Source organism: Microcaecilia unicolor, chromosome 7 (assembly GCF_901765095.1).
Source record: "Microcaecilia unicolor chromosome 7, aMicUni1.1, whole genome shotgun sequence".
Classification (NCBI taxonomy): domain Eukaryota; kingdom Metazoa; phylum Chordata; class Amphibia; order Gymnophiona; family Siphonopidae; genus Microcaecilia; species Microcaecilia unicolor.
Window position 1 is genome coordinate 109,909,170 of NC_044037.1, and position 23,982 is coordinate 109,933,151.

Genomic DNA, 23,982 nt, shown 5'->3' on the forward strand with positions numbered 1-23,982 from the left:
TGTTATCAAGCAGCCCCAGCACCATTACCTCCTGCACCAGATCATGTGCTCCACTAAGGACTAGGTCTAGAATGTTTCCTCCTTTTCTTGACTCCTATACCACCTGCTCCATAAAGCAGTCCTTGATTTCATCAAGGATTTTTATCTCCCTAGCATGCCCTAATGTTACATTACCCAATCAATATCGGGGTAGTTGAAATCGCCCATTATTACTGTGTTCCCCAGTTTGTTAGCTTTCCTAATTTCTGATAATACTATAACTATAAATCACTTCTATAGTACTACCAGTCGTAATATTTCTACATCTGTCTGTTCATCCTGACCAGGTGGACGGTAGTTCACTCCTATCATTATCCTTTTTCCCTTTACACGTGTAATTTCAATCCATAGGGAATCAGGTGCTCAAAATTCAGAGTTTCTATTATTTACATATTTATGGCAGTTATATCCCATATTAAGCATGAATTAGGTTGAAATCTGGGAGCATTTAAAATCTTTTTTTTTTCCATGTGCCTAGATCAAAAGAGAAAGATGGCTTGTGGGAACGTGCTCCTTTTGTTTTGTGAAATTCAATGGTATATTATAAAAATGCACTTAATATTGTTTATTACTACTATTTAAAAAAGATATATTCAATAATGAGGGCAGAGCTACCTTCATGCAGAAGTCCAGAATTAGTCTTAATGTGCCAATATTTTCCAGTTCTGTGATATATATTTATTTCTTCTTCAAGTCTGTTTTCAACAGCATTTTCTTAGTTATTACTCAATGCGAACACAATTATAATGTTAATAAGTTTTGGATGTTACTGAATTCTATTATTCTGTCTCACTGTATTTCCAGTTTTGGCACAGTATAAGTCATCACAAGGACAAAATATAAGAAAACCAATGGACTGCATTACTGACTTATATAGCCCATTTAGTTATGTTTAAGAGATCTGCATGAAAGATATTTATTTTTATTAATATGATTTATGAAAAACACTTGTCCCTGAAACATGCTGAAAACAGAATAATCCATTTATACAAAAGAGATGAGGTGAATATGTGATTCCATGTGCCCCAATGAAAGAGGAGTTTAATTTTACTTCCAGTCTTTATAACACCAGGCTTCCCAAGGAAGATCACAGCAAAAGTTAAGATGAACCCATCAGTATTTTATTTATTTATTGCTAGGATTTTTTTACTACCTTTTTGAAGGAATTCACTTAAGGCAGCATAGAGTAAGAATAAATCAAACCTAAGCAATAGATAATTACAGCAGTAAAAATATTCAAATAACAATACAAAGTATGGCATAGTATGCTACTTACAATGTCAACACAATATGTAATAGAACAAGATGGCTGCTGAATAGATGGTCGCAGGAGCACCCAGCTCTGAAGACCCTCAACGGACCTGTCCAAGACCGGCCGCAAATCATCCCGTTTCCACCGCAGAGTGCAGCGGAAGAAGCCGCGGAGCCTAAGCTAGCTCCCACTCACCTGGTTCGGTCCGGATAACTACAAAGAGCCTGCCGAGACTGCCCACACGCGACTGCCCAGGACCACGTTGCTGCCCGCCCGACCGGCCTTGGCATCTGCCCGGCTGCACCTACCTCCTGCGTCGTCGGCTGGCCGCCAGGGCACAATCACACAATCATCTCAAGCACCGCTGACCACTAGCCCCGACGAACACCGCCTGCACCGACGGCCGCCCTCCTGTCGGCACCCACCATCCGAACAGCTGATCGTCCATTGAGCCCGCCTCTGGTACCGCCGGCCAGGCCTGTCGGAGCAGATCACTGAAGGAGGCACCGGCCGATGTGGAGAAAGCGGAGCGCTAGACGGAGAGGGAGGTGAATGAAGGGAGCAGGTGAGGGGAGAGAGTTCTAAAGGCGGCCGGAGAGACACAGCGTGACTAGGAGAGCGGCCCAAGGCCTGATGGCACTGCCTTGCACGATGCGCGGCAGATGGCGTGACTAAAGGGAAAGAAATTCTTTATTTTTTTGGAGAACGGGTGAGTGTGCTGGCCATGACTGGGGGATTTGCACAGGGGACCCTGTGCACCCTACTGCTAGCACATCATCTGGAAGGAAACCTTTATTGCGAGGGGGACGGTGGGAGTCAGGAGAGCTAGACAGAGTTCTGGGATCGGTGACGACTTACCCAAATCCCTCGATCACCTAAATTTGAGTATCTACTTACCTCCAGCTACACCAAAATGAATACAGTCAACCTTCTCCTAACAATCCATTCTCTATCATTGATTCACCTAATACTAACCATCCCACTCACTCCAAACAATATCATACCCATCCTACAAACTCACCAAAGGCTGATCAGAACCTCCACACCTCACCAAATTGACAACCACCAAAACGAAGGAAGAATACCCATATACGGACAACACCAACAAAATGATATGAAAGATCATAAGAAGATGACACTAACTAAGGAAAGACAACTAAAAAATATCCACACACTACCAATTATAGAAACCCCATACCAAAAGATTCAAGTGGACTATATTAATGCCAGATCCATAGTTAACAAAACAACAATAATAACAGACTGGATCACAGCAGAAAATCTTGACCTAATTTTCATTAACGAAACTTGGATCCACGATCAAAAGGACCCCCATAATTCTTGACCTATGCCCTCCAGGATACAAAATCACTCACTGGACCAGAAAGGAAAAGAGAGGCGGAGGCATAGGCCTAATCTACCGTTCCCACTTCACCACCGAAATCACAGCCGAGTCCATAACAACCCAACTTGAAATTGCCTCAATCAGAATCCAAAACAGATCCCTGCTAGATCACCTGAACTGTGTCTTGTTCTACAGACCGCCAGGTAACTGGAACGAAAGCCAGTCACACTTTATGGACTTCATTTCTAATACTTGCGTATCTAACTCCAACATACTAGTTTTAGGAGACATCAACCTTCACCTAGAAGACCTAAACTCTACCAACGCACGCAAATGCAAGGAATTCCTCCACTCATGGGATCTTAAATGGCCACACATACAGGCAACACACACTAAAGGACACACACTCGACCTCTGATAATATCAGATATTAAATGGACAGAAACACCGTGGACCGACCACTACAAGCTAAACCTATCCCTAAAATGGCGGAAAATTGCACTCAAGAACAAACAACCTACTCCACTAGGGGCCAAATAGACCCGACCACATTCTGGCAACATATATATGAGAACGACTGGACACCACAGACGGACACCATAAATTTCCTTTCTGAATGGGACGAAAGATGTAGAAATATTCTAGACGAAACAGCACCCTTACGAACAAGAACTTCACATAGACACAATCCAGTACCATGGTTCAACGACGAACTGAAAAAACTAAAAACACAAACCAGGAAGTTTGAACGAGCATGGATAAAAATAAAAGGTGATCTCACACTCGGCGCTTGGAAGCAAATACACAGGAAATATAAATACACAATAAGACAAGCCAAAAGGTCATACTACAAAACCAAAGCAGGACCAGATCACAAAGACACAAAAAAACTATACCAACTCATACATAAACTACTGGACACTACCTCGGTCACCACAACCAAATCAGACATCCCATCGGCAGACAACCTTGCAAAATACTTCAATGAAAAAACTGTAAAAACTACGAAACAGTCTTCCCCGGAACACTACCGACATTGAAAATTTCATCAATGGATTAGACCCAGCGGATTGAACCTGGTCAAAATTCGCTCTCCTCACTGCCAAAACAATGGTCCATCCGATCAACAGAGCCGCCGACAAGCATTGCAAACTGGACACCTGCCCCAGCTACCTTTTAAAATCCGCCCCCGATCGCTTCATAACAGATATCACATCCCACCTAAACTACATGCTCCAACAAGGCCTCTTCCCAAAGGAAAACGGCAACATTCTACTCACCCCCTTACCAAAAGACACTAAGAAAAAAAAACAAACGATCTCACCAATTACCGTCCAGTAGCATCTATCTCACTAGCAGTCAAGCTGATGGAAAGTATGGTAACCAAACAATTGACCGATTACATACACAAATTCTCAATACTGCATGAATCACAATCAGGATTCTGCCACAGCACAGAAACAGTGCTAACCACCCTCCTGGTCAAATTCAAACAGGAAACAGCAGCAGGCAAAAGCATACTTCTCCTCTAATTCGACATGTCTAGTGCATTTGACATGGTAAACCATAGTATATTACTAAGACTCCTAGACTACTTCGGGATCAGCGGAACAATACTCAGTTGGATCAAGGGTTTCCTAACCTCCAGAACATATCAAGGGAAAGTAAACTCCAACATATCATCACCTTGGAAGGCAGATTGCGGAGTACCTCAAGGATCACCATTATCACCGATCCTGTTCAACGTAATGATGACCCCATTAGCCAAGTCCTTATCCACTCAGGGCCTTAACCCATTCATCTATGCAGACTATTTCACAATATACATCCCTTTCAAGCACAATCTAACAGAAATCGCCTACGAAATCAACCTCGGCCTCCATATCATGAACTCATGGGCAAACGCATTCCAACTAAAACTCAATACAGAAAAAACACACTGTCTTATCCTCACATCCCAATACAACACGAATATATCCACAAACTTAGTCACCCCAGATTGCACCCTCCCCATCTCAGATAGCCTGAAAATCCTGGGTGTCACAATCAATCGAAACCTCACACTCGAGGCCCAAGTTAACTCCACAATCAAAAAAATGTTCCACTCAATGTGGAAACTTAAACGTGTAAAGCCATTCTTCCCGAGGGCAACTTTCTGCAACCTGGTTCAATCAATGGTACTAAGCCATGCTGACTATTGCAATGGACTTTATGCGGGATGCAAAGAACAACTCATAAAGAAACTACAGACTGCTCAAAACACAGCAGCCAGGCTCATATTTGGAAAATCGCGATTCAACAGCGCCAAACCGCTATGAGAAAAACGGCACTGGCTCCCAATCAAAGAACGTATTACTTTCAAAATCTGCACCCAGGTCCACAAGATTATCTTTGGCGAAGCCCTGGGTTATATGTCTGGCCTTATAGACCTACCAAAAAGAAACACAGTTAGATCATCACGATCATTCCTAAATCTTCACCCCCCCAGCTGCAAAGGACTCAAGTATAAATCAATCCACGGATCCAGCTTCTCCTATATAAGCATGCAACGATGGAACGCATTACCAAAAGCCATAAAGACAACGCATGACCACCTCAACTTCCGGAAATCACTAAAGACCGATCTGTTCGAGAAGGCATACCTTATTGATCCAACCTAAGTGCCTGGACTCAGGAACACAACGAAACCAAAACCTGCAACGAACATTATATAACTCTTCTCTCGATTCTATTATATGTCTATAACACATACATCTCATTCTCTACCTCATCTGTCTGTATTTGTTTCATCACCGGAGGCGGCTTACGCCTCTCGGTACTATGTAAGCCACTTTGAGCCTGCAAATAGGTGGGAAAATGTGGGGTACAAATGCAACAAAATAAAATAAATAATTGACAGTGTAGGGTTTAAGCAAAGATGGTATATATAGATAGGTAAGAGAGTAAGAGGAAAGGAATGCAAAACAAAAACGAGGACATTATAATACCTTTGTACCGCACCTCGAATATTGTGTTCAATTCTGGTCGCCGCATCTCAAAAAAAATATATAGTGGAATTAGAAAAGGTGCAGAGAAGGGCGACGAAAATGATAAAGGGGATGGGATGACTTCCCTATGAGGAAAGGCTAATGTGGCTAGGGCTCTTCAGCTTGGAGAAAAGGCGGCTGAGGGGAGATATGATAGAGGTCTATAAAATAATGAGTGGAGTTGAATGGGTAGACGTGAAGCGTTTGTTTACTCTTTCCAAAAATACTAGGACTAGGGGGCATGCGATGAAGCTACAATGTAGTAAATTTAAAATGAATTGGAGAAAATGTTTCTTCACTCAACGTGTAATTAAACTCTGGAATTCGTTGCAAGAGAATGTGGTAAAGGCGGTTAGTTTAGCAGTTTAAAAAAGGTTTGGACAGCTTACTAAAGGAAAAATCCATAGACCGTTATTAAATTGACCTGGGGAAAATCTACTATTTCTGGGATAAGCAGTATAAAATGTTTTGTACTTTTTGGGATCTTGCCAGGTATTTATGACCGGGATTGGCTACTGTTGGAAACAGGATGCTGGGCTTGGTGGACCTTTGGTCTTTCCCAGTATGGCAATACTTATGTAGGAGTTAGAGAATAAGGCGATTAATTTAAAGAAAGGTACACATAACGTGAACATGTCCTACTTCAGTATGTGCAGCCCATGTCACTCCTTGTATGTGTAAGTGAGTCTAACAAGTTAGTTGCTTCTTCCATTAAAGGCCTGGTTGAAGAGCCAAGCTTTCATCTGCTTCCTGAAGTAGAAGTAATCTTGTGTTAAGCAGAGCCTTTCAGGGATTGCATTCCAGAGTGTGGGGGCTACTCCGGAGAAGGCTCACTTGCGGGTATCACATCATGTAATGTCTTTTGGAGAGGGTGTGGTTAGTAATAGTCTGTCACGATGGTGACTATTTTCCTTGGCTGTGCTCACCTCGCCCTCTGGTGGCCAGAACCGGTGGCTGCCTTAGACTGTCTTGCTGTCTCCCTGCACATTCCAGACTTTCATTCCAGTCCGTTCCAGATATTCTAGCCCTCCAGACTTGGTTGGAAGTTTGGCAGCTAGCCTCACCCTTAGCTGCCTTGAGATTCCTGCAGCTTGAGCCTCAGCTGCTGATTGCCTTTATTAGGCACCTGGCCCTTTCAGCAGGGCCTTTGCATTGCCAAGGGTCTCGAGGTAACTGGTGTGCAGTTGCACTCTTGCCTTGTTCTGTTCTGTGCTTATTTCTTGGTGCCTGTGTGTACTTTAGCCTTTGTATTCTCTGTTTGTTTGTCTGCTAGTTTCTGCTTTCAGTCTAGCTTTATTGCTTGTATGTATGTCTTTCTTAGTGGCTGCTTGGCAGCTTTCAGTCATTGCCCTAGTTCTTGTCTGTGTAGCCTAGCTTTGTGTCCTGTCTAGTCTGTCTTGTTTGGTTCCCTGTTCACCTTGGACTTCTGCCCTACTCTGGTTAGTCAAGCTTGCCTTAAAGTCCTTTACCCTATATAGTATCCGTTCTTCCTCTGTTTGTGGCTGGTTGTCTTCAGCTTCAGTTCCCCTCCTGCTTCTGTCTGCCCTGCTTGCTTTCAGTTTCCTTCCAGCCAAGCCTGTTTGGAAATCCTGAATCCTGATTCCTATCCTAAACTCTGTTTTGGCCAAGCTTGTTTAAGAATCTTTTCTAGTGTGAGTTTCTTGGTGTTCCAGCCTGCTTGCTCCAGTACCAGCTTTCCTCTAAGTTCTGCTGGCTGCCTGCACCCAGGGGCTCAACCCCTGGGAATGGCAGTCAAGTGTAGGTGAAGCCTAGTTGCAGTCCAGTGTGTTCCAGTCCATGTGTTCCGGCTTGCTTATCTGCGTCTGCAGTCCCTGCCTTGCTGGTGTGCTAGCCCAGTGCTGGTTGGGGGGTTTTGCCTGCCGCTGTTACTCTTCGGCAGTGGTCCAAGAGCTCACAAACCCAGTGTTTCCGTGAGAAGCCTAACATAGTCCTTGGAGGTGTGTAGGGGATCATCTTATTCTTCAGGTACTCGGGGCCATTTCCTTTAAGGGCCTTGAAGATCAGACATAAGTTTTAAATTTAGCCCTGTATTGTACTGGTAGCCAGTGAAGTTTTTGCAAAAATGGTGTGATGTGGTCACATTGCTTGCAACCTTCTATTAGTCTTGCTGCAGCATTCTGAATAAATTGGAACTGGTGTAGGCCCTTTGTAATAAGACCAATGTGGAGTGCATCCGGTCTTGATGTTATCATGGCATGCACAACTAGGATAAGATTTACCTTCTCAATGTAAGGAGAGAGGCAGCGTAGCTGTCGCAAATAGTAGAAGCAGCTCTTGAAGGTTGCTTGGATTTGGGGAATCAGAGTAAGTGTTGATTCTAACTGTATTCTAAGGTTCCTGACTTGTGATTTGAGGGGGAGTTGTACTTCCCAAAAGAGATTTTGATGTTGGGTATGTATCCACTTGTGTTAGGGACTCAGAGAAGCTCGGTTTTACTTGGGTACAGGTAAAGTTTGTTGTGTTTAGCCCATTCTTGAACTGATGTTAGGTAATCAGTTTATTCAGGGTTGTAGGTAAGTCAGATTCAATGGATATGAGAAGCTGCACATCATCTGTGTAGATATAGAACTGAGTGTCCATTGACCGAATCAGTTCAGCCTGTCATGTATCAGTGAAGATATCCTCACTGAAATTTGGCCATGTATTACTATATTGTATAGAACAGTAAGAAATAATGAGCACAAAATACAGCCTTTATTAATGCTGTTTAATTAAAAATGGACTGCAGCCGCTGGAAACAGATTAAACAGGAAAGCAGACAAGATAAATTGGGACCAACGTAATGGAACATGAAACCGTCCAGAAAACAAAGGTAGAATAAAGTGTTTTACTTTGATTTTATTAATTGAAATTGTTAGCTTTGGGAAATGTTCATTGCAGGTGTCTTTTTTTTTTTTTTTTTAAATTGTATTCAGTACAAAATATACCCCCCTGTTTACTAAGCTGCGCTAGCACCAATACAGCCCATTCACTTTGAATGGGCTGTGTCGGCATTGCCACGTGGCTTAGTAAACAGGGGGGATAATAATTTATGTTTTTGTTTCTCCAGTGTTGCAGTACACATTGAGTTTGACTTCTTGGGGTTCACAGTTCAATTTTTGTCTTCATATTTCCATTTTATAATTGGTGATCCCTTCTTCTGTATTTTGTGAGAATCTATGTTTTGCATGTGACTGAGGTGTAGTATTCTGTTGTGTTGAGATCTGTAGCATTCCCACTTGTTCTGTTTTATCTGTAGTAGGTGTATTGGTATTTTAGGGCCAACAGTAATATTTGTAGTGCTGCCTGATTATAGGTAGGGTTCCAGCTGTTTGAATCCTAGGACTAGTGCTTCTGTTGAATGGCATGTTTGCTACTTGTATGGTCAATTAGGATTTTTTTTCAGGTTTTGTATTTCACATTGTGACTGGTAGTGGTGAGATTTGTGTTGCTGTTGTTCAGATGACATGAAAATCAGGATTTGTTCATGTTTCTATATGGTGACTTCCATGGAGAAATGTTTCTAGTTGTGATCTGTACTTGTTGTGGGGAGGTTGAATTTGTGTGGATGCAGAACATGTTTACATTTAAATCATAAGAACTGCTACACTATGTCTCACCATAGGTCTGTGAGGGTTATTACTTCACTGTGTCACTCATGCAAGCATTGTCCATCAGGAGTGTCCTGACCAAAAAAAGATTGATAGTCACTGCCCTCAGCAGCATTTAGAAAACAAAACAACATGTGGATCTTTCCAAATTTATACCCCAGATGCATTGCTAGAAATCCTTGCTCATTGGCCTATAACCTCAGTCCATTGTGATGGGCCACACTTGGCGTCTCTGATTTGGGAGGGAGGAGGGAGACATGGGTGCTATCCCTTTCCTGCTGGCCCCTGCCCACCAAAACCTGTGCCAACTGAGCCTTTCTACTATCTGCCTTTCCTGGTTCCACTAAATCCGCTGCAGAGCGAGGAGCTCCTTTTTTTTTTTTTGCTCCAGCCCCTATGGCTGCCAGCACCGCATAGCTGCCAACATCAGGGACTCTACCTTCTCTTTACTTTGTAATACAGTAAGTACTTTTTCTCTGCTTTCAACTCCAGAGTGGCTGGAGTGAAGAAAGGAGCTCCTCTTCTACAGGAGATAGAGTGGTAAAATGGGGAATGTGAGCCTAAATAAGGGAGTAAGACATAAGAAGGGGAGGGGATGTATAACAGGGAACGAGCTGGGGTGGGTAAGGGCATGAGAGAATGAGAGTGAGGAGGAGATATTAGAGGGGAGGAAAGATGCTGGATATGGGGAAGAGAGAAAGGGGAGTGTTACTAAACAACTGGAGAATATGAGGCTGTGGAAGGAGAGATCAAGAATTTTTACATTATTTACAGAAGCAGTGGAGGGTTTTTTGCTTACCAATGGGCAGTATGTGGAGCAGCCCCTGCTGTTTTGGGGTACGGCAAAGGTAATCCTTCGGGGTGATATCATTGCTTTCAGTAGTGCTCACAGTCGCAGGATGGTGGCTGGCATTTTTGCCTTGGAATCTCAATTGAAATAGGCAAGGAGAGCATACGTGTGGTTGACTTCAGCCACCAACAAGGATATCTGGCTATCTACTCAAGCCGCCCTGAATACTCTTTTACATGAACAGGCCACAAGATCCATTTTATATTGTAAACATAAGTTTTTCAAACATGGGAACAAAACCGGGTGACTTTTAGCCAGGGTGGCCAGGAGTTGATGGGCTCCTTTATGGTTTTTACGGTTAGCTGACTAGCAGGGAGATCTCACTACTTGGGCAGAGAGGATTGCCGAGATCCTGACTGCAGATTTTCAGTCTTTGTGCTCCGTGGACTCTGCGGGAGGTATTCTTCTAGTTTTGGGCTACCTGGCTGCATCAGGCATGCCCCGGTTCCCCTTGCTGGTGTGGGTATGCTTCGATTAACCGCTGAGTGCTTTGAAAGGTCTAAAGTCCTATAATGCGCTGTGCCCAGGTGGCTATACATTTTATAAAATGTTACAGGTGCAGCTACTTGGGCTTCTTGTGGGCATACTACCTGAGTGGGGTGGAGCAGGGTGTCTTTTCTCACTATTCAAATACTACGCTTATACCATTATTGCCCAAACCGAATCGAGACGGTACCCTACCTGAGTCTTACAGGCCGATTTCATTGATCAGCGTGGATATTAAGATCTTCTCCTGGTCCTCGTAGATCATCACTCGGAGCACTTTGCCGACCGAATACAAAACCACCTGAGCCTCCCCAATCAGCTGTGGAAGTGTTCGCAAAGTGTTGCTTGCTGTGTTGCACTGTCAGGCTCATGCAGATTTGGCTGTACTAATCAGTTTAGATTTAGAAAAGGCCTTTGATAAGGTTCATTGGCCATTTTTGTTTTCTGTCTTGGAATATGTGGGGATTACTGGGTGGTTCATGCAGGCAATAAACACATGATGCGCGCAGCCTATGGTGCAGTTGCTGGTTAATGGAGGTCCCCTGTCACCTTTATTGTTTCTTTTATCACTGGAACCTTTGTTGCGTATACTCGGGCGTCGGCGAAATTGCAGGGTGTAGTGCTGCAGGGATGGCACCTTAAAGTGTTGGCCTATTTGGATGATCTGCTGGTGCTTTTAATGACTTCTTGGGAAATTCTGCCCTGTTTATTGGATTCAGTTGATCAATACAGATGTCTTTCAGGGTTTATGCTGAATCTTTTGACGTCAGCAGTCCTCCCGGTGCAGCCTGAGGTTTGGAATAAGTGGAGAGGGGGGTTCCCCTTCACATGGACCCGGAGGGCAGTGCCAATGCTGGGCATCAGAGAGAGAGAGAAAAGAACAAAGGAGAAGAGATCTGATGGTGTACTCATTTCTCTCAGAGGAAAGACTGGTTTTGCCCAAAAACCTGTAAACTGTAATTCCTTGTGCTAAGTGCAGCCAAGGATAAGCTCTGAAGCAGCTCTTTGGCTTGCTACATAAGGAGTAACCAGCTACACAGAGCAGGGACCTTGGACTAAATCCTGATCAGAAGTGGCTTACAGAGGGGAATTCTGCTAGAGCCTGGAGAGAAGGAGCCAAGTCATCACCACATCTGGATTCCAAAGCTATGGACTACGTGGATGAGAGAAGCAGGAATTTTCCTCTTATGCTCTGGTTTAGTTAGTTTGATCTTTGCCTGTGAAAGGCAGGTTAAGCTGTGGTTTAGTTAGTTTGATCTTTGCCTGTGAAAGGCAGGTTGCCCAGGCACATGGTCTAACCTAATCTGAGAAGTGAAAGACAGTGGTCCAGGCTGAAAGGAGCTATTAAAATGGCTACTGACCTTAATGGAAGAAGTAACTAACTCGTTAGTCTCACTCACACACACAAGGAGTGACTCGGTCTGCATATACTGCTGCAGGACATGTTTATCCACTCCTACCCTAGCTGAGATAGTATTTAACCATTTCTCTGACCTCATGTTCAACTTTCTTTAAATCAATCTCTTTACTTTCTAACTCTTCCTACTTTCTTACCTATCTATATGTTACAGCTTTGCTTTACCCTTCACTATCATAATGTTCTATTACGTATTGTGTTGACATTGTAAGTAGCATACCATGCCATACTTTGTATTGTCTCTGAATATTTTTACTGCTGTAATTGTCTATTGCTCATGTTTGATCTATTGTTACTGTACACTGACTTGAGTGAATTCCTTCAAAATTGCGGTAAATAAATCCTAATAAATAAATAAACATGTGAGGAGAGTAAATAAAAGCAAGAAGAAAAGGAAACCAATATGGTTCTCCAAATGGCTGAGAAAGTAAAGGCAAAAGAGATGGCGTTCATGAAATATAGGAAAACTCAAGGAGAGGAACACAGGAAAGTATACCGGGAGAAGCTGAAAGAAGCCAAGTGGGAGATACGTTTAGCGAAAGCAGAGGCAGAAGAGCAAAGAAGGGAGATGAACATTTTTTTCAGGTATATTGGTGAAAGAAGGAAGGCTAGAAATGGAATTGTGAGACTGAAAGATGCTGTGGACGTCTATGTGATGATGAAAAAGCAAATGTTCTAAACAAATACTTCTGTGTTTACGGAAGAAAATCCTGGCGAAGGACCACGATCAGCTGGTAAAGGTACATATAAAAATGGATTGGATATCACACCATTCACAGAAGAATGTTTATTAACAACTTGAAAAATTGAAGGTGGACAAAACCATGGGACTGGATGGGATCCATCCCAGGATATTGAGGGAGCTTAGAGAGATTCTGGCAGTCTTCTTAAAGATTTGTTTAATAAATCCTTGGAGACAGGAGAGATTCTGCGGCATTGGAGAAGAGTAGATGTGGTCCGTCTTCACAAAAGTGTTGACAGAAGAAGCTGGAAACTACAGGCTGGTAAGCCTCACTTCAGTTATTGGAAAAGTAATGGAAGCATTGCTGAAAGAAAGGATAGTGAATTTCCTGGAGGCATCATGGTTTTATCAAAGGTAAATCGTGCTAAATGAATTTGATCGAATTCTTTGGATCAGAGACATGCTCTAGATGTAATCTACTTGGATTTCAGCAAAGCCTTTGACATGGTCCCTCATAGAAGGCTCTTAAATAAATTTGAAAGGCTCTGTTCCAGGGCAGACTCAGAGGGAGCAGTGAACACATGCGAATTGCGAAATCGAACTGAAACAGGGCAACAGGCGTGCACCGCGGCACCCCCCCAGCGGCGTGCACCCGGGGCGGACCGCCCCCACCGCCCCCCCCTTGGTATGCCACTGAGGGAGAGGGACCTTGGGGTGATGGTATCTGAGGACCTTAAAGCAAAAAAACAGTGTGACAAAGCGGTGGCTGTAGCTAGAAGGATGCTAGGTTGCATCGAGAGAGGAGTAACCGGCAGAAGAAAGGAGGTGTTGATGCCCCTGTACAAGTCATTGGTGAGGCCCCACCTGGAGTATTGTGTTCAGTTTTGGATATAAAAAGACTAGAAGTGGACCAGAGGAAGGCAACAAAAATGATATGGGGCCTGCGCCATAAGACATATGAGAAGAGACTGGAAGACCTGAATATGTGTAATCAAGAGGAAAGAAGGGACAGGGGTGATATGATACCGAAGTTTAAATACTTGAAAGGTATTAATATAGAAACAAATCTCTTCCAGAGAAGGGGAAATAGCAAAACTAGAGGACATGAGTGGAGATTGTGGGGTGGTAGACTTAGAAGTAGTGTCAGGAAATTATATTTCATGGAGAGTGTAGTCGATGCCTGGAATGCCCTCCCGAGGGAGGTGGTAGAGACAAAAACAGTGACGGAATTACAAAGGCATGGGATGAACACAGAGGAACCCTATTTAGAAGATAGATGGTAGAAAACAAAAATAAATTGTAAAAAAAAAAAAACAACAACCCTTAAACGGCTGCAGGGGGTGGATGTGTGAGTGACACTTGGACGGCTAGGCTGTGAAGAACTAAGGATAGTGCCGGAGAGACTTTGTAGGTTTTTGTTCTGTATATGGATTGGCCACTGCTGGAAGCAGGATACTGGGCTAGATGGACCATTGGTCTGGCCCAGTATGGCTATTCTTATTTTCTTATTTATGGGACTCTGCGTATCTGAATAACAATAATATCAAAGTCTACCTCCACTATAAGGGCTTGAAGATCTGGAATTTTATTCCACAAACTATGTAAGCATTAGTATGCATAGTTGTCCAGCTATTTCCCCTTGGCTTGCCTATACTCTGTTTAACCTTGTACTTGCTTTCTCTTTTCTGCCTTGTTGCTTCAGAATAGACTAGTGAGCCTTTAACTTCCTGGATTTTCCTCATAATTTCTATGCTTGGTGGGGGCAGAGATGTACGGTCTTCACATTGCTGGTGCCTTCTGCACCAGATGGGCCTGTCAGTTTCACTCATACTCTTATTTGTCCTGCCTTGGAGTGAGATGCTGCTGTCGTCTCCATGTATGCCTCTTCTTTTCTGGGGCATGTGGTGCCAGCACAATGTCTGCTCCTGCTTTTCTGCTGCTTTTGGTGCTCTTTCTTCAGGTTCTCCTTTTCTGCCCACCTCCAGTCCCATGAGGCTACTGCTTCCTTATTCTTTGGGCATGCGCCTTTCTGCTGTGATTTTGTTTTTATGATGCTTTGCAGAACAGACTAGTGTTTCCTTCCTTCTTTCTTTTGCTTTCCCTTAGGGCAGTATTGATTGACTCCTTTTGCTCCTACAATGACTGATACCACATAGACCTGTTTCGAGCAGTCGTTAGAGCTCTAGTGTGGTATATCCCATTTTGAGCTCTGTGCCCCATAACATCATGCTGGGAGTTTAGAGACAGCATATGTCCTGGTTATGAAGGACATTACCTCCAGCATCATGGTATCATTACCACCATACTAGGAAGGTGGTGCATGTCCTGGTTAAGGAAAGCCCTGCCATCAGCCCAGTATCCCATTAAAATTGTACCAGCGTGTTGGGCAGTGGAGCATGTCAAAGTATCTGCCATAGCACAATACACCTAAAGCTATGCTGTTGTGTTCCCATGAATTTGAGTAAGATTCTTGATGTAGTTGCAGATCTGCATGGGACAGGCAGTGATGTGTTTGCTGACCTGAGACTAATTTTCTGTCTCTTGTTTCAGTTAAGATAATGGCCAAGGAGCAACAGGTGTACCTGGTGACAGGTGGCTGTGGATTTTTGGGCTGTCACTTGGTGAAGATGCTGGTAGAACGATCAGAAAATATTGCAGAGGTGAAAGTCTTCGACCTTTATCTGGATGAAAACATGAAGCATCTGAGCACAGGTAAGATGTCAGTATTTTTTTCACAGGTATGTTCAGAAGAAGCTAAATAGGGGCAATGAGCAGAGATATAGGAGAAGGATTGGCAAACTAGCCCATTTACAGTCAGAACATGAAACTGCCTGCCAAAACCATTTTTGCTTTGAAATTATGTTGAAAGCAAACATATTACACTAGTATGTTCAGAAGAAGCTAAATAGGGGCCATGAACAGAGATATAGGAGCTGCTGAACACAGAAGAATTGGCAAACTAGCCCATTTACAGCCAGAACATGAAACTGCCAGCCCAAACTATTTTTGCTTTGAAATTATGTTGAAAGCAAACATATTAGCACATCAAAGTCAAATTTGTTCCATTCCAGTCAGTTATATAAAATACACAACATTTTGTTTTTGCAGCCTTAGCCAAATCTATGGTATAAAGCATCTGCAGTCTGTGATGTGGCCAAGTCATGAAGATTGTCACTTATGTCGTGCCCTGGTAGCATTAAAACACTTGGCATGTATGCCAATTTAAACATCTGCTACAGATATAACAAGTGGTGCTCTTGTAGTCTTGGCAATGGAGTCTGTGTCCGTCTGGATGTTTTAAATATGTAATGTGGCAAGAGTCAGACAAGTTATTAAGTTTTGATGGTCAACCTTGCAAGTGTTTACAGGAAGTCTCAATACTATTTTCTGGAGCTTTTGAAGCCAAAAGCACAATGGCGACACACCGTCAAAACTCTATCGTGAGCCAGGTGATGTAACATGAGCATAGTTGATGAAGAGAGGTCACAAAAATTTCTTCCTCTTTACAGCAATCCAGTACTTAGCAACAAAGTTGGTTAATTGGCACTGTAGGCAGCTATGAAGTTTGGTTGCATGACATTAACAACCCAGTTGGATCATGAAAATCTCTTGGCTATAGGCTGTGGCTCAACACTCTGAAAATTGCTAGCAAGAGTTACAACTGAATCATCATTTCATTTTACAGCCAGAACTTCATTCTTATTATCAAAACAATAGCTGCGTGCACTGCATTCTATTCTCAACATTTCGCAGCTGACCATTTCCAATTCAGATCTAGGTGACATACATTAAGTACAAACTAGTATATTAGCCAGGAGCTTACATAAGTACATAAGTATTGCCATACTGGGAAAGACCAAAGGTCCATCAAGCTCAGCATCCTGTTTCCAACAATGCCCAATCCAGGTCACAAATACCTGGCAAGATCTCAAAAAAAATACAAAACATTCTATACTGCTTATCCCAGAAATAGTGGATATTCCCCAAGTCCATTTAATAACAGTCTTTAGGAAGCTGTCCAAACCTTTTTAAAACTCCGCTAAGCTAACCGCCTTTACCACATTCTCTGGCAACGAATTCCAGAGTTTAATTACATGTTGAGTGAAGAAACATTTTCTCCGATTCGTTTTAAATTTACTACATTGTAGCTTCATCGCATGCCCCCTAGTCCTAGTATTTTTGGAAAGCGTAAACAGACGCTTCACATCTATCCGTTCAACTCCACTCATTATTTTATAGACCTCTATCATATCTCCCGTCAGCAGCCTTTTCTCCAAGCTGAAGAGCCCTAGCCACTTTAGCCTTTCCTCATAGGGAAGTCGTCCCATCCTCTTTATCATTTTCATCGTCCTTCTCTGCACCTTTTCTAATTCTACTATATCTTTTTTGAGATGCAGCAACCAGAATTGAACACAATATTCGAGTTGCGGTCGCACCATGGAGTGATACAAAGGCATTATAACGTCCTCATTTTTGTTTTCCATTCCTTTCCTAATAGTACCTAACATTCTATTTGGTTTCTTAGCCGCAGCAGCACACTGAGCAGAAGGTTTCAATTTATCAATGACGACACCTAGATCCCTTTCTTGGTCCGTGACTCCTAACGTGGAACCTTGCATGATGCAGCTATAATTCGGATTCTTCTTTCCCACATACATCACTTTGCACTTGCTCACATTAAACGCCATCTGCCATTTAGATGCCCAGTCTCCCAGTCTCGTAAGGTCCTCTTGTAATTTTTCACAATCCTCCCGCGATTTAACGACTTTGAATAACTTTGTGTCATCAGCAAATGTAATTACCTCACTAGTTACTCCCATCTCTAGGTCATTTATAAATATGTTAAAAAGCAGCAGTCCCAAGACAGACCCCTGGGGAACCCCACTAACTACCTTTCTCCATTGAGAATACTGACCATTTAACCCTATCTGTTTTCTATCTTTTAGCCAGTTTTTAATCCACAATAGAACACTGCCTCCTATCCCATGACTCTCCTCTGGAGTATTTCATGAGGTACTTTGTCAAATGCACTATCTAAAATCCTATCTAGGTGACACGTGAGGTCCGCCACCTTCGCACCAGGCAGGCAAGTCACCAGGCGATCCTCACGTCCACCAGCCACCCAGCTATCTATATGCCTAATGATCGAATCACCAACTACAACAGCTGTCCTAACCTTTCCCTCCTGGGCAGCACTTGGAGACATATCCTCGGTGCGAGAGGATAGTACATCCCCTGGTGGGCAGGTCCCGGCTACAGGAGTACTTCCTACATCACCAGGGTGATGCTGTCCTTTTTAGGAGACCTCCCTCCTCCAAGGTAGTACAGGGGCTACCAGACTGGAGGTGGGACTTCTCTACAACATCCCTGTAAGTCTCCTCTATGTACCTCTCTGTCTCCCTCAGCTTCACCAAGTCTGCTACTCTAGCCTCAAGAGAATGGACACGTTCTCTGAGAGCTAGGAGCTCTTTGTATCGGGCACGCACATATGACATCTCACCTACTGGGAGATAATCATACATGTGACAGTCAATGCAAAAGACTGGATAGCACCCCTCTCGCTGCTGGACTGCTGACTCCATCTTAGTGTTTTTGAGTTTTTCAATAATTTAAAACTTGCTACAGTATTAAGGATACCAGCCTAATATAAAAATGTCTTTTAGTTTATATAGTATACTAGTGGAACCATGCCCGTTTCCTCAACAATGAAACGGGCCCTAGGAAGGCTGTCATGTAAGCCTTTTTTTTCTCTCTCCCCTGCCCTCCCCTCCATGTCCAGCGATTCTCCTCTCCTCTTCCCTGCCCTCCCATCCGTGTCCCGCGATTCTCTCCTATACTGTCCTCCCATCCCATCCATGTACATCAATTCTCCCCTGCCCTGCCCTCCCCTCCCCTTCCTCCCTCCCCTTGATGTCCCGCGATTCTCTCCTCTACTGTCCTTCCATCCCATCTATTCTCCTCTGCCCTGCCCTGCCCTCCCCTTCCCTTCCCTTTCTCTCTCCCTCCCTCCCTTTGCGATTCTCTTCTCCCCTTGATTTGTACCTGAACGTTCTCTGGCTGGCTGGTGCTGGCTTCCCTTCCCTCTCACTGTTCCGCCCTCTGACATCATTACGTTTAGACACGAGAGTGGGGCAATGAGTGGTTATGGATGTTACGAACCCAGGCATCTAGTCGTACAACGTTGGAGGTGCAAATTATTCTATAGGATTGTATGATTTATTTAGTGTTTCCTTCTTAGATGGTAATGAAATGTATTTTAAACTCTGTAAGAGCACTCCTTGCTTGTTACCCTAATTACAATAACTGACTATAAATGAACAGTTATGTTAGGGGTGGGCGGGTGTTGGGGAGGGTGGGTGGGAATACTAAACTAGATCCTGCAGTGCCTGCTATCTGTTAATGCTGTGGTACAAAGTTTTTAAAACTAAGGGGAAAAGACTATGGAGATTAGTTGGTAAAATTTGCTTTTTTATATTTTTATTTTGCCTATCACTAACCTACAATTCCTCCTTTAAACCCCAATCTTTACGTTCCCAAAACACAAAGCAAAATGGCATTCACTTACCAGAGAAATGTCCGTTTCTCTCAGAACTTGCTAAAATGTTAAAAAAACCAAATAGCCAATAGCTTATATATCTACTAGAGGTTTGCATACATTTATCAAATAGAAACGTTTTTATAGACTTTCAACAAAGGTAACAATAAGACTGCAGTCTAATCTGTAGTGCAGGGCTACTCAATTCTGGTTCTTGAGGTCCACAGGCAGGCCAGGTGTTCAGGATATCCACAATGAATATATGCATGAGAGAGGTTTGCATACCAAGGAGGCATCGCATGTAAATAGTGGATCAATCACATTACAAATATACTCCAGAATAAGAATGAATCATAAATATCTACCTGACTGCAGGTGTACCTGCTGCTTTAGTCAGGTAAGACAGTCACATCCAACTGAGACCTTTTTTCCTCCTTTTCAGAAATACAAATAAAAATAAAATAAAAAAAAAAATTAAATATAAAAGATATTATGCAAAAGGATATTTAAGAAATTTTAAGAACTGTGAGGGTCTTTTACTAAGGCACGCTCACGTTTTTGGCGCATGCTAAAATTGTAGGCACACTAAATGTTAGAGATGCCAATGCATTCCTATGGGCGTCTCTAACATGTGGCGCGCCCACAATTTTAACACGCACTAAAAACATGAGCGTGCCTTAGTGAAAGACGCCCTGTGTGTCTATATCATATATTTCTTATTCTAGAGTACATTTGTAATGTGATTGATTCACTATTTCCATTTTTTGGTGTGCTCAATTTTATAGTGGTTCTCCTTTTTTTTTTTGTTTACTTTTTAGGTAAAACGAGTTGCAATAGTTGAATTTAGGTAAAGTCAAAGAAAGCACTAAGAATCTAAAATGAGACTGGGAGAAGTTAGGTCTAATATAACACAACTGCCTAAATTTAAAGAAAATATTCTGAGTTAACCAGACAGGAACTCCTTTGTTGGAATCCAACTTAATGGGAGTCCTGTCTACTCATCACGGCCTGAAAAAACCTCCTTAATTTTATTAAACATGAGACCTGACACTCTAATCGTGAATGTGTCGGAATCACTTATCGTCCAGCTGGTCTATCGATCCATACTCGCCCTTGATGAGTAGACAGGACTCCCATTAAGTTGGATTCCAACAAAGGAGTTCCTGTCTGGTTTTGAGGCTTTTTCCTCCCTTTATCAACAATAGCAGTAGAGTATCTATAGAATATATGTACGCTGATATCATCCCAAATACAACATTCTTTCTATGGTAAGCATTGCCCTGAAGAGAAGAGGAATAGCTCATGGTACTGTTTCCAGCAAATTACTAAACAATAATTTGTCTTTTGTTTATTCAACTTCAAATAATGAAGCAGAGACTAATCCTCAACAAAAGAGATACCCAACGCATAATTAAACTCTGGAATTCGTTGCCAGAGAACGTGGTGAAGGCAGTTAGCTTGACAGAGTTTAAAAAAGGGTTAGACGGTTTCCTAAAGGACAAGTCCATAAACCACTACTAAATGGACTTGGGAAAAATCCACAATTCTAGGAATAACATGTATAGAATGTTTGTACGTTTGGGAAGCTTGCCAGGTGCCCTTGGCCTGGATTGGCCGCTGTCATGGATAGGATGCTGGGCTCGATGGACCCTTGGTCTTTTCCCAGTGTGGCATTACTTATGTACTTATGTACATCATTAATTTGCTAGATGATATTTTAGTTCCTTTCAGCTGGAGTTTGCCAAACCCATCAGTAAATGAGAGCAACTTACAGTCTGGAACTGTAAAATACTTTCCAAGAGAACTCATATGTAAATTAAAAAGTAAAGGTGACAACAAAGATCCTTGTGGAACACAGTTAATTCAATTGAGATCCCTTTTTAAAAACACAGTCCACCTAATTCTATAAAATCTCGCATGGGACTAAATTCTATAAATGGCGCCCAAATTTGGACATGAAAAAATGATCGCTAAGCGCTATTCTATAAACAGTGTTCAAAGTTTGGTACCATAGCACTTAGCATCAGGATTTGCGCCCAATTTTAGGTGCAAGGATTCATACCAACAGAAACCTGGTGTAATTCCTCACGTCTAAATTAGGCACTGATCTTCCTTATTCTATAACTGCGCACAAATTCTAGGAACGCTCCTGACTCGCTCATGCCCCTCCCATGGCCAAGTCCCCTTTTTGAATCCATGTATAAAAATTTACATGCGCATCTTTGTAGAATACTGACTAAAAAGATGCATGTGTAAATTCAAATTGGTGGCAATTAGTGCCAATAATTGATAGCACCCAATTATTGGCACCAATAATTGATAGCACCCAATATTGGCACTAGGCTCATTCAATCAAATTGTATGCACAAATTGGGCACACGCCCAAATTTGCATATGGAAATTTGAGCACCACATATAGAATTGTGCAAATTTGGGTGCCTGAATAAGATTGCGTGCACATCCTAATGGAATAATTGGCTGTTAATTGACTGTTAACTGTTGGCAGTTGTGTACAGCTGACCTTAGTCATTGTTCTAGAAGCTGCATGTGCACTTTCTGGCATGCAAAGCTTCTAGGGGGTGTGGCCATGAGAGGAACATGGTCAGGTCAAGGCAAGTCTGAGTTACACGCGCAGGTTATAGAATACTAAGGGTTATCTGCCAGATTCTATATAGCATGCCTAGAGATCCGCGCTGAAATCCAGATGTATTCTATAATAGCACATGTAACTTAATTGGCTTAACAAGCTAATCAACATTGATAGCACTTAACAAGCAATAATGAGCACTAGTTGGCAATGATTAGAATTTACACGTACAACTTGTTAAGCGTATTCTGTAATGAACCACGCCTAAATTCTAATGAGTGCAGTTCAAAAGAGGATGGCTATGGGAATTCCCAAATTTATGTGTGCAGTTACAGAATATGGACCAGTGTGCGTAAAGCTTCACGCAGGGATTTATGCCACATTTTCGTTGGTGTAAATGGAGGCACATAGTTTTAGGTGCTGGGATATCAACTAAGTGTATTCTGTATACAGCGCCTAAATCTAGGCACCGCTTATAGAATACTCTTAGCTAGAAATGTTTACCATGTGGTTTTTTTAGGCACATTATATAGAATCTGGCCCAATGTGTCTAACTGCCAATAGTTAAGTGCAAGGCACTTATACCACTCTTTTGACATGGTGTAAAGAGTCATATAAATCCACATCGCTTTGCTTACTTTAAAGTAAGATCAAGTAAAGAGATGTGCATTTATATGACTGTTTGAATGGACCATGCCCTGATGAAGCGAAGCAAAACATAGCTGTGTTGGTCCTTGGTCCTTCTTATACTAAAAGCTAAGTTCTGGTAGTAATTTTTGAACTACATTGTTTGAAATTGATATATTTTAAGAAAATAAAAACAAGTATGGACTGATGAAGAGTGAGATGAATCATGAGGTGAGTTGCTCATGTGAAAAAAGTCATCACTGAGGTCGTTACTGTAGGTCCTTATATAATTGATGATGTTTAATTTATGCTCATGGTTATAGAATTCATGCTCAATACACATCATCCCGCTGCCTAAGTTTTGACGTTATTGATTAAATTTACCCCAGTAAAAATTCTTCAAACCATTTCAATACCAAACCAGTAATACCTGTTTCACTCAATCTGTCTAGAAGCAGAAAATGATTAGCCATCTCAAAGGCAACTGAAATGTCAAATTGCAATGAAAGTGACCACCCTGACATCATAATAATAATATTTTTTTTTACTTCTGAAGCTAACCATATGCAACAGTTCAGTACTAAATTGAGGTTCAAGCCTAAATTGAGATGAATGTAAACAGTCAAGAGAAACTTAAGAAATCTGAGACTTGAAAAACCACTAAAGTTTTAAGCACTTTAGCAAAAGGAGGAATCCTGGCAATAGGTCACAAATTGGCAGGGACTGTCAAATCCAACCCATTTGATATTTCCATTGGCATTTGCATATTTCCCAATCAATAAGGGTATTCTCCTACAACTAATAATTAATTTATCATAACAGTAATCCATTCTATAATATCCAGAAGGAAGCATGAGCAAAAATGTAGAAGGGCAAGAGTCTAGTCTGCAAGAAATAGAGGAAATTTCAGTCCAAACAGATTTAACGGAGGGCCCCTTTTACTAAGCCACATAGGCGCCAACGTGCGCCAAATTGGAGTTACTGCCCGGTTACTGCATGGCCCTTGCAGTAATTTCAATTTTGGCACGTGTCCGCTACATATTTTTTATTTTCTGGCGTGTGTAGCGGACGTGCGCAGGTCATTACCACCCAAATTCTTTACCGCTAGGTCTATGGATGGCGGTAAGGTCTCAGACCCAAAATGGATGTGCGGCAATTTTGATTTTGTCGCACGTCCATTTTCAGCAAAAAAAAGAGGTCTTTTTTTTACAGGTGCGCTGAAAAGTGATTCTGCGCATGCCTACACTACTGCAGGCCATTTTTCAGCGCACCTTTGTAAAAGGAGCCTTGAGTGAGCAGAGACATGGAAAATTAGACTACAGCCAAGTAACACATTCCCAAAGAAGCATCTTTAAATTCAAATTTGTTGGACTGAGAACTGGACCTTATCAGGAGAACTTCTTTGAATAATTAGTCAACTCTTCTGCAAGTGACTGAAATTATTAGAAGCAGTAGTAATAATTGAGGTTTTTAATTAAGGGGTTCTTTTATAAAGATGTGCTAAAAAGTGGCCTGCGCTGCTTCA

General features: G+C 42.3%; 1 protein-coding gene across 13 annotated transcripts in view; it reads left to right on the forward strand.

Moving 5' to 3' along the window:
* Positions 1-23,982, forward strand: part of HSD3B7 (hydroxy-delta-5-steroid dehydrogenase, 3 beta- and steroid delta-isomerase 7) — a 266,144-nt gene that overhangs the window by 126,126 nt on the left and 116,036 nt on the right. For 12 of the 13 annotated variants that reach the window (XM_030210365.1, XM_030210366.1, XM_030210367.1 and 9 more), the window contains one exon: positions 15,259-15,420. In XM_030210365.1, coding sequence (XP_030066225.1) covers positions 15,267-15,420 — 154 coding nt within the window. In that variant the 5' untranslated portion in view covers positions 15,259-15,266. Of the gene's footprint in view, positions 1-8,473; positions 8,496-15,258; positions 15,421-23,982 lie in introns of those variants that run through there. The other variant, XM_030210372.1, reaches the window with a different exon arrangement.